The sequence below is a fragment of the Marmota flaviventris genome, chromosome 12, assembly GCF_047511675.1.
Source record: "Marmota flaviventris isolate mMarFla1 chromosome 12, mMarFla1.hap1, whole genome shotgun sequence".
NCBI classification, from domain to species: Eukaryota; Metazoa; Chordata; class Mammalia; order Rodentia; family Sciuridae; genus Marmota; species Marmota flaviventris.
In genome coordinates this window covers 105,019,407-105,031,602 of record NC_092509.1, presented here as the reverse complement: position 1 = coordinate 105,031,602, position 12,196 = coordinate 105,019,407, and the positions used below count along the sequence as shown (strand labels likewise).

Here is a 12,196-nt window from a genome sequence, read left to right as displayed (position 1 = left end):
GAATACATTTGTAAAAACTCTAAGAAGACAATACAAATGGCTAAGCACACAAAAAGAAGCTCAATGCTACTAGTAACTACGGAAATACAAATCAAAATAGATACCACTTTACAAGACCTAGAATGGCCATAATTGTAAAATTAAAATAAAACAACAAAAAAGAAAATAATAGATATTGGTGAGAAGGTGAAAGAGTGGAACTCTCATATACTGCAGGCGGGAATATTACATTTTTACAAGGTGCAGCCACTGTAGAAAATGCTTTAGTGATTTCTCAATAAGTAGAACAAAGAATTATCGTATAACACAGCAACTCCACACTTAGGTATATATCAAAGATGGTAAACACATGTTCAAACAAAAACTTAAAAAGAGTTTTTAAATAAAACTTTTATTTAAAAATTCTAAATAAATGAAAAGACATCTTGTGTTCATGGACTAGATGACTTAATTTTAAGATGGCAGTATTTTCCCAAATAATTTACTGATTTAATATGGTCCCTATCAAAGACTCAATAGCCTGTTTTGCAGAAACACTAAGCCCCAAACTTATTTCATACATCATTGATAAATACAATAAGTATCAGCATATTATTTCTGATAATATAGTGTTTAAATTTTATATTTTTGCTGGAGTATAAATGCCATAAAGGCATTCACTTATGACTTGTGTGAATGACTTCTACATGGTAGGATTTCAAATAACCATTGAATGAATGAATGAATGACATATTATTAACTCCAAAGCTTTCGATGGTTCCCTAATATGCATGCAATAAAGTTTCAACTCTTCCCTACATACAGCTCATAAGTCCTACATAATTTGTCTCATATTTCTTTCTAATTCATTCTAGCTTCATTAATGTCCTGGGCATTGTGCTAGAGATACAATGGGAAGACAAACAGTACCTCAACCTTATGAAGTTTATGGACCAGAAGGAAATATAAACAATAAAGTAGTAATATTGAGTGACATAAGGTCTGAGGTATCATGAGAACTGAACAAGTATATCGGACCTGGACTCTGGAATAGGAAAGAGAGGCTCAGGAAAGCTTTCTGGGAAAAGTGACATCTTGGCTCAAACAGAAAGATAAAGCTAGGTAAAGAACAGGGCAAGATCCAAACCCAAGGATGTACATACAGGAACATAAAACTGAAACAGGGATGGAAAGGATGTTATTTCTGTAATGCTAATTATGGATTATCAAGCAGGAGGACAGCAGAGAGAGATAAGGTGAAAAGTTAAACACTCTAAAACAATGGAAAACCACTAGAGTTTTAAGAGGAAGCAAAAAAGAAAAATCACTGAATGTATTAGCTACATTCAGTTTGTATATTTTACTAAGGATATGAACTATATCTGTTTAGTCATTTTGCCAGTGACCAGAATAATGCTAGGCTCATCCTACATATTTGGTATTTATTTAGTGCTATCAAATAAAAATTTTTCTGCTACTAATGGTAGCAGAAAAAAAACCCAAAATTTCTGATTCTATAATGTATTATGCATGCAAACATATACAAATACTACATATGTATACATAAGGAAACTAGATTTCTCTGAAACTAGATTATGGCTACAATAAAACCACTGAAATTAGTTAAAACTGGAATGACTCAATTAGACTGAAAAATACTGCTGTCTTGTTAAAAACAAATGTAAAAGTAAAAATATGGCTGGAAATATACATAATTGTTATTGAAGAACCAATAATTTATGTTTTGCCAAACATAAATTTTCATTAGCCTTGTTTGAATACAGGTCAGCTGTATATGTCCAACCTGAAGTAGGTAAAAATTTTGTCAGAATTAGGCAAAATTGAGAAATGTATTTTTCAACCTTTCCAGATTCTGACTTTAACTTACTTCAAACATTAGTGATTGGTTCAGTTTTACTTTTTATAATCTAGATAATATGGCTTTAAAGTAAGCTAAGGCTGAGAATTTTCAAGGCACAATATACCTCAGGGTTCATACCGGTACAATATTCCTAAACTAAAACTATGTTACGTGAAAATCTGGAAATGGTATAACAGCAGCATTTTTGCCCTAGAACAATCTTGAATTTAAAGTTGAAAGAGAATTTTTCTTTTGTCACAAAAAATTTTAACCAAGGGGTATTAAAGACCAAATTCAGAGAAAAAATAAATGAAAATCTATCTATTTGTTATGATTATATATTTCTTTTAAAAAGTCTTTGATAAATCCTAATTATTACCAGTTTCAGATACATTTACATAAAATTAAAAAAGCAACATATTCCTCAGTTTTGCAAAGGTAGTGCAATTTATTTAATTTACAATTGTTTGAGTTCCTTTTAAGAGCCTATTATTGCTTAGATGATCTTTCTGTGATAACCAGAGCCTGCCAAAGTGGATGTGTAACCGATGTGATTCTGCAATCTGTATAAGGGGTAAAAATGGGAGTTCATAACCCACTTGAATCAAACGTATGAAATATGATATGTCAAGAACTATGTAATGTTTTGAACAACTAATAATAAAAATTAAAAAAAAAAAAGAGGAAAACCTTTTCAATGAAAGTATGCTATTATTATGGGCCAGGCTGTACAGGCAATGATCAAACAGATTCCATTTTGCCTTCAGACTTGACATCATGTAAGAAATGCTTCTCCCATGGAAAGCCCCGCCTCCTTACCCATCCACAGTTGCTTAGCATAGCATGTTTGGCAACACAAACTGGCAATTCTTATACAATGTATAAGTATGCTCTCTTTGATTCCCATTTTTCGGGTCTCTGTACCCTGTCAGAGATTGTCTAGATGTTAGTAACCATTCTTTAACTTGTATACATCTAGGGATGTTTTGGCCCACTCCCTTTTCTGCTTATGATTTTAGATAGTATGATTTTTGTTTATGGTTTTGAATCACAGCAACACCCACTTATGCTTTAATATGGTTTTGGACTATAAAAGGTTTACTCAAACCCTGAGAGGGGGGTTGAAGGGTGTAGACTTGCAGCCTACACCTTGGCCCACCAGCTGGTGGATCCAGAACCCTGGCTGGTGAATAAAGTTTCTGGCTCCTGCTTTAAGATCCACTTGGTGATTTATTGCAATCACGCCTTAGCGTTATGACCTGAAGTAATGTCACCACCTAAATTTTTAAAAATGTAATCATATTTTGTTTTCATATCTCACAAGTTAAATGTCCTATTTTCAGATGAGGAAATTGTGTCCAAAAGAAAACACGTGTATTTATTGAATCGGGAACAGAGTTTAACTATGTTTGGAGCATTCAAACTCAGCTTTTACTGCTAAGTCTGGGTCCAATGAGAGGTATCTTATTTTCACTAGGGATGATCTTATCTTTTACACAGTTAAAAAAAAAGAAAAGAAAAGAAATCCCGGGCTGGATTGTAGAGCACTTGCCTCACAACTGTGAGGCACTGGGTTCGAGCTTAGCACCACATAAAAACAAATAAAGGCATTGAGTCCATATACAACTAAATTAAAAAAAAAAAATCTCAACAGATTCCAATTTTCTTTAAGAAGTAACTGATTCTATAAGTATGACAAATAGATGAAAGGGTGAAGAAAGTATAGTAAACTGGGATGCCACTTGTCAATTTAGCCTGCCATACTTTCCCCCATCATCTCAAAACCCTTTGACTGAGACCCCCAAGTAGGGGCGGGGGGTTACTTCAGGCCCAGGGACTCCTTGGGGGCCTTGTCTTGGGCAGGGGTGGTTGGGGGGGTGGCTTCTGGCCAGGCCCGCGGGGGGCCTCTCATTAGGCCATGGAGGGGTGGTGGAGTTCAGGCATGAGCCTCTGAGGACCCTGTCTTGGGTTTGGAGAGGCAGGGGGACTTCAGGCCCGGACCCCGGGGGCCTTGTCCTTAGGACCCTGGAGGGGCAGGGGGACTTCAGGCCCGGACCCCGGGGGACCTTGTCCTTAGGACACTGGAGGGGCAGGGGGACTTCAGGCCCGGACCTCGGGGGCCTTGTCCTTAGGACCCTGGAGGGGCAGGGGGACTTCAGGCCCGGACCTCGGGGGCCTTGTCCTTAGGACCCTGGAGGGGCAGGGGGACTTCAGGCCCGGACCTCGGGGGCCTTGACTTAGGACCCTGGAGGGGCAGGGGGACTTCAGGCCCGGACCTCGGGGGCCTTGTCCTTAGGACCCTGGAGGGGCGGGCCCCGGGGCCATCTCTAGGCCTGGAGGGGCGGGGAAGTCAAAGGCCGGCGCGGCCAGGCCCGGTCGCCCCGCGGCCTCGCTCCCAACCCCCTCCCGGCTCCCACCTCGTCCGAGCCCGCTCTGCAGTGACAGCTCGGCCACCGGCACACCTCGCGGAGCCCGGCGCCGAAGGAGGCGGGGGCCGCTCATCACCTTTTGAGGTATCGGGCGTCCTCCCCCTGCATGGCGGCGGCGGCGGCGGCGGCTTAGGGGCACAGCTGGCGGAGCGGAGAGCGGGCTGTCCGGGGACCCGCCTGCAGCACCCTCACGCGCAAAGGCGCTGACAGACCCAAGGCCCACAAGGCGGGGCGGCGGCGGCGGCGCGGCGTTACCACGGTGAGGCCGTGGGCTCCTCCCACTGCTTCGGGGCCCTGCGCACCCGCGCTACCCAGACCCGCCCCGGCCGCCCGGAGCCCCTCGATGCGCATGCGTACGTGCCTGCGGCTGCCCTAAATGCGCATGCGCATGCTTCCCTGTCCGACGCGCCTGCGTCTGGAGACTTGTCTGAAGCCCTAGGGGAAGGTTTCGATGCTGGTTCAGCCACTGTGGTTAACAGTGGATTTCTGGTCCTTGTTCCCCGTCAGAATGGAACTAGAAAGGGCTATTACCTTCAGCAGAATTGGAATTTGAAAGAAGGGAAATCAGTTAACTTTACCCAAGCTAGAGGAACAGATTTGAGGCCATCATGATTAAAAAATTCTACCATGACTTTGTTAATCAAATCAGACTGGCATAGGGATGGGCGTATAGACCAGTAGGAAAGAATACAGAACCCAGAAGACGACTCATTCAATTATAGTCTAGTTGATTTTTCAGATCATTTCTTAAAACATTTTAAGTTCATACGAAGTTTGCAAAAATCGTTGAGAGGTGTCAGTGTACCTTCACCTAGTTTTACCAGTAATTGTATTTGCATAAATACATTACGATAAGAATACCAGGGACTGATAATGGAATGATATGTGCGTATGATTCTATGCTATTATATCACACGTGTAAATTCCTATTCATAATTTCTTAGTGAAGCATTTTTATTATGGCTGTTTTAAATACTTGTCAGATAATTCTAACATCTGGGTCATCTTAATGTTAGCATCTGTTGATTATTTCAAGTTGATATTTTCCTGGTTCTTGTTATGAATCATGATTTTTAAATTTTGGATATTACATTATGAAATGCTTGATCCTATTTAAGTATGCTGGGGACTGGGGTTGTGGCTCAGCGGTAGAGTGCTGCGAGGTGCTGGATTCGATCCTTAGCACCACATAAAAATAAATACAATGAAGGCATGTGTCCAACTACAACTAAAAAATTATTTTTAAAAATAAATATGCTCTAGCAGGCTTCCTCTAACACCACACCACACTGGAAGGGAGGGTGCCATCTTGCTACTAACCTATGGGGTTGATGGTTCTGGGTTCCCTTTTCAGCCTCCTTTGACAGCTGTGGGGGCAGGAGTGCCTTATTTTCGCTCCCAAGATGGTCTCCACTGACACATTATGGTAGAAGGTCTTGTTCTCACTGGATGGTTGCAAAAGTTATAGTGTGGAAAGGGCAGTTTATTACAGCTCACAGGTGGTGGAAATCTAATTCTCCACTTAAGCTTTGCTTATGGTGATGAGAGTGGGATTATACTTTTTCTTTTCCATAGTGTTTGGATGGAATAGAAAGTTATTATTTAAATGTTTTCTGTTTGGTAGCTTTCTCCTTTTCTCTTTCTTTAATGATTGAAGGCCTTTCTTTGGAATTGGGGAAGTCGTCTTCTGTTGGGTTTTCTGGATTTCTGGCTTCTCTAGCATCCACCATGGGGTATATAAGGAGGGAAAAATACCCAAGAAGCTTACTACTATGCCATTCCTTGAGTATAAAATTGCTAGATGGTCTGCTTTTTGTTCACCTGTCAGAGTTTTTTAAATGTTTGTTTTGTACATGTCACCTAGAGATTTAGTAGTACTCAGTGGAAGTAGTATGGAGAAGTGTCTCTCTTTCATTGTACTGCTGAACTGAAAGTGGTTTCAATTAATTTTTGATAAAGGTAACAAATTAACTTAAAAAGAAAAATATGGTCTTTTAACCAAAGTCACTGGAAACAACTGAATGTACATGTGAAAAATAAATAGGCTTTATTATGTTCGGATGTGAGTGTCCTGCAGAGCTCCTGTGTGTCTACAGGAATTTTCAGAGGTGAAATTATTGGATTGTGAGAGCTGTAACCTAATCAGTATATCCTCCTTTAAATGAACTGATTAGTGGTAACTGTAGGCATATGGGGTGTGGCTAGAGGAGGTGGGTCACTGAAGTATGCCCTAGAAGGAAGGATGCCCCTTTCCTTCCTTCTTGTTTTAGTCAGATTTTTCAATGTTGTGACTAAAAGGATCTGACCAGAACAATTTTAGGGCAAGAAAGGTTTATTTGAGGGCTTCCAGTTTCAGAGGTCTTAGTTCATAGAAGGCCAGCTCCATTCCTCGGGACTTCGCGGTGGAAGAGTGTGGCAGAGGGAAGCAGCTCATATGATGATCAGAAAGTAGAGATAGAGGTCTCTACTTGCCAGATACAAATATGTACCCCACAGCCATGCCCCAATTCCCATCTCCTGCAGCCACACCCCACCAGTTCAGTTACCACTCAGTTAATTCCTATCAGGGATTAATTCACTGATTAGGTTAAGGCTATAACCCAATCATTTCTCCTGCAAACCTTCTTGCATTGTCTCACGTGTAATCTTTACAGTGGGTGGACACCTCGCATCCAAACCATAACACCTTTCGTTGTCTTTCTGTTTGATGATCTCAACATGAGTGGAGCAGCCTTCCTTTGCTGGGCCCTATCCCCATGATGTGCTGCCTCCATCTTGGGCCCAGAGCAATGGAGTTGGCCATCTGTGGATTGAGACCTCTGAGACTGTGAGCCCTAAATAAGGTTGTCCTCCTCTAAGTTGTTCTTGTCATGTATTTTGATCACAGTGATGGAGATTTGACTAAAACAGGCCTCTTTTTTTTTTCTTTGCACCATACACAAAAGATAACTAACAAGCCCATGAATATAAACATAAAATCTATAAAACTACTAAGCTTCTAGAAGAAAACAGAAGAATATTTGAAACTTACAGGCTAGGACATATTTCTTAGACATCATACACAAAAACCACCAATAAAACAACAAATTTTGAATTGATGTCACCAAAATTTAAAACTTCCCTTTGAAATACACCATAAAGAAAATAAAAAGATACTTACTGTGCTGAGAGAAAGTATTGCTGTAAATATATTTGACTAAAGGATTGTATTCATGATATAAAAAGATGAAAATCTGAACCACTTAATTAAAACAAGTACAAGATTTATACAAGTACTTAATAAAAGGAGATACTTAGATATCTAATAAGATGACTCAGCTTTGTTTCTCATCATGGAAGTGGAAATTTAATCCACAATGAAATATGCTGTGTACCTGCACAAGTGTATCCCTGTTCTGCTACAGTAACAGATTGCTACCAGCCCCCAGAATGGTTAAGCACAAGTTCATTATTTTATAGCTTTATGGATCAGAAGTCTGGAATGGGTCTCATTCAGCTGAAATCAAGGTGTGAGGAAGCTTGTATTCTTTTCTGGATGCTTTGAAAGGGAATCCACTTCCTTGCCTGATTTAACTTCTTGCTACACCCATGGTCTCTTTCCTCCGTCTTCAAAACCAGCTATAACTGCTCCAGTCCCCATCCTGCTTCTTACTAGTCCTGCTTTTCTTATCATTTTTTTTCTATGTTTCAAAATGTTGGGTTTGGTGACACACACCTGTCATCTCAATGGCTCAGGAGGCTGAAGTAGGAGGATCACAGGTTCAAAGCCAGCCTCAGCAAAACTTAGCAAGACTCTATCTCAAAATTTAAAAAATAAATGAAAAGGGGTGTGGCTCAGTGGTTGAGCACTCCTGAGTTCAATCCCTGTTACAAAAACACAAACAAACAAGGACTGGGGTTGTAGCTCAGTGGCAGAGCACTTGCCTCAAACATATGAGGCACAGAGTTCAATCCTCAGCACCACATAAAAATAAATAAATACTAAGGATTTTTTAGAAACCCTAGATATTTAAAAAACAAACAAAAAACCTCATTAACTGTATACTTAAGTTGAAATCATTTTAATATACTACTGTGTATAAATTATTACTCAGTGAAATTATTTTGAATATACCACAAACAAGGCAAATTTAGTAAACCAAACTTATGTATTAAAGAGCATGTTAAACACCACTGAACCACAGACAGGAAAGGTTTTCTACTTTTAAGAACTCTTGTGGACCCAACTGGTAATTCAGTATAATCTCTCCATGTCAAGGTAGGTCCTTAACTTGAATCACATCTGTTAAGTCCCCATAATGTAATATATTTACAACTTCCAGGGAGAGGATGTGGGTATCTTCACTTATTTTTCTACTTGGAGGTGACAAAGTTTGTCATAAACCCACTATAATGTTGAATTGTGAGATAGTACCAAATGTTGACAAGATGTGGAACAACTAGGGTTCCTACACGTTGCCTGTGAGAATGCAAAATGGTACAAGCATTTTGGCAAACATTTTGGCAGTTTAACAGTTAAATATGCATTTCCCACATGACCTAGCAGTTCTACTCCTAGGTTCTTATCCAACCAAAATGAGAATATATGTCTATGAAAACTCTTGTTCAAAAGCATTCATGGCAGTTTTATTCATAATGACAGAAAACTGTGAACCACCCAGACGTCCATTAACATGTCAGCTGATGCAAATGGTGGGATATTCACACAATGGAAAACATTCGACATTAAACAAAACAACTACTGATTATACAACATGAGTCAGATTCAAAAACCATTCTGCTGAAAGAAGCATATGTTTTTCATTTATAAGAAATTCTTGAATAGCGAAAGAAAAGTGTATCTTTTATGACAGAAGGCAGGCAAGGGGTTGTCTTGGGCCAGGGATAGGAGGTAGACAGACTGAATTCAACCAACCTGAAGAGAACTTTAGGGTAACGGTTACCCGCATTAGCATATTTGTCAAAACTCAAAATGTTGGGTGTAGTGGCACACACCTGTAATCTCAACAGCTCAGGAGGCTGAGGCAGGAGGGTCATGGATTCAAAGCCTCAGCAACTAAGCAAGACCCTGTCTCAAAATTTAAAAAAAATAAATAAAAGGGGCTGGGGGTATGGCTCAGTGGTTGAGTACTCCTGGGTTCAATCTCTGTTACAAAAAAAAATGAAAAAAAACCTCATTAAGTGTATACTTATACTGCAATCATTTTAATGTATTATTGTATATAAATTATTACTCAATGAAAAACAAGGCAAAAATTTAGTAAACCAAACCGAGATATTAAAGAGCATGTTAAACACAGTTGAAGAGAAAATTTGTGAATAATAAAAGGAAATAACATATGATACAGTATGAAGTGATAAAGAGAAAACTATTTTTAAAAAAGAAGTTAAGATATAGGAGTGATAAACTATATCCATAAGTCTTTGATATGACTTCTAGAAACAAAGAATAGAAAGGGACGAACCAATATTTGAGGACTGAAAAATATCCTGAGTTAATAAAAAATATAAATTCCAAGCAACATAAATAGAAGCAATCCATACTTTGCTCATCTGTAAAACAAGGACAATAATGGTCTATTGTCTTACAGTGGTTATGTGATGAGATAGCATACTTGAATTTATGCAGGATTAATATCACGTAAATGACAGTAATTGATATTGACTGCACCAAGTGTCTGAAAAACCTAGTTAATTTATTACCTACCTACCTATCATCTATTTATTACAACCTATTTATTAATAGGTCAAATCACTTTCGCACTATGTCTACTTCTTAGAAAAATTGTGATAAGGATACTGTGAAAGATGATGATGAGAAGAAGATGAACTAATATTTTATAAGAGACTCAAACTTTAAAGTTATATGAAAATGCCAGAGGTTATTATTATTTTGACCTCATCTTAAATTTGTCAACTGTGTATGTTGAATACTGTACTAACTCTACATACCTATAATCCCAACTACTCAGGAACTTAAGCCAGAGGATTATTAATTTGAGGACAGCCTGAGCAATTTACAGAGATACCCTCTCAAAAAGTCTAAAAGGGGGGCTGGGGATGTGGCTCAAGCGGTAGCGTGCTCACCTGGCATGCGCGGGGTGCTGGGTTCGATCCTCAGCACCACATAAAAATAAAATAAAGATGTTGCGTCCACTGAAAACTAAAAAATAAATATTAAAAAAATTCTCTCTCTCTTAAAAAAAAAAAAAAAAGTCTAAAAGGGCTAGAGATGTGGCTCGCCTTGAGGCACTGGCCTAGCTGGCTCCAGGCCCTGGTCTCCATCCCCAGGGAGCCTGTGTTAATACTGAAGGTTGTTCCTCTAAGCAAAACTCTTTCTCCTAGAAGCTTTCTCTAAGCTCCAGACTTAGTAAAGTGCCTTCACTATTCTTCTACTGCATACATTGTACTTTATGGACATGATTTTGTTTCTAATTATATTTCCAATCACAGTGCTAGGCACAGAGTAAATTGTTCAATAAGTAACAATTGCTGCTATATGAAGCATAGTTGCTACCTTCGGGGAACACATAGTTGTCAGGTATTGAGGCAGGACATAATAACATCATGACACAAGTAGAATTCTGGCCCCAAAGAGGGTTAAATCTGCTCATCTTGAGGAAAAGAGACTCAGAGTGGGACTCTTAGCAGACAAAGTTTGTTTAAAGAGCACATAACAGGGATGTTCTAGAGAGAGAGAAAGTACATGCAAGGACACAAAGCATGAAATATCATGGTGTAGTCTAAGAGAGGGATTTAGGACTGAGTGAAAAATAAATTTGGCAAAGCCATCAGGGGTATAACCATATAGAATCTGCTATAGGAAAATATGATATTTGGATCTTTCCTGCAGGTATGGGGAGCCATGGAAGGATTTTAATACAGGAAAGTTCATATGTGGAAAAAATCATCACTTTCAGCACCATTACTTAGCATGTTCTGCATTTTATCCACATAGCAACAGAAAACAGACATGTCAGAATTAAGTATTCAATAGTCCAAATATCCTGCTTTTAAATTTTAATCCTGATTTATTTCAACAGTCTATAGAAAATTCTTTCTTACCTTGTTACTGCCTTTGGGACATCATCAAATGGCCACTGTGGTCCAAAGAGTCCACGTCCACTGGCTATTAATGCAGCCATCTTCCCACTTTTCAAATTACTTTGAGCTCCTGTTGCACATCTTAAATCTAAAAATTCAAAAGGAGATTTTAGTTGCAAGGAACCTTTAATATACAATCTCTTCTTGGAACCTTCAATATACAATCTCATCTCTATTAACAACCTATATGACATAAGAAAAGAACTATGACATCACTGGGTTGTTCCAAGGGTCAGGATCAGGAGGGTAGTGATTATTAGGATAATGAGTAATGAATCCTATGCTTTTCTCCTCCAGATTCTCTTCCAGTCTGAATAGTACTTTGAGAAATAATTGTGTGATATGCCAACCTGATGATCCTTAAAGGCATACAGTCAAATGAATGTATAAGTTAAGTGTGTGTTTAGTTAGTTACATACACTTGTTTGTTAATTCATATATATGAAATTACACATACAAGTTCAGGTGGAAGTTCCTTGCAAGACAGCATAGCAACTTATGCATTTATACATGTGTATGTTGGAGAAATGTACATGGCATGGTGAAGAATGGAGGAAGAGGCTCCAAGTGTATCCAACTAGATAAGCTGCATTTATTAATGTAACCAAAACTTATGAGAAGACATTGCAATAGACTTGGGTATGCAAGAATGAATAGACAAATTTCTTACTTGAAAAATTATATCTAAATCCAATAGAGATACACACAAAGTGAACAAATAGACAAAATTCAAAGCAATACATTCAGTGGTTGAGCTATAACATGTCTCTATAGAAACCAAGGAGGAGGCACTGGAGAATCATTAGTTAGGCACTATTCAGAA

The 12,196-nt window shown here is 38.9% G+C and overlaps 1 protein-coding gene across 4 annotated transcripts in view; it reads right to left on the bottom strand.

Moving 5' to 3' along the window:
- Positions 1-4,595, bottom strand: part of Kifap3 (kinesin associated protein 3) — a 143,246-nt gene extending 138,651 nt beyond the window's left edge. For 3 of the 4 annotated variants that reach the window (XM_027935034.3, XM_071600329.1, XM_071600328.1), the window contains exon 1: positions 4,346-4,595. In XM_027935034.3, coding sequence (XP_027790835.1) covers positions 4,346-4,377 — 32 coding nt within the window. In that variant the 5' untranslated portion in view covers positions 4,378-4,595. The other variant, XM_071600330.1, reaches the window with a different exon arrangement.
- Between the last annotated feature and the right edge of the window lie 7,601 nt (positions 4,596-12,196).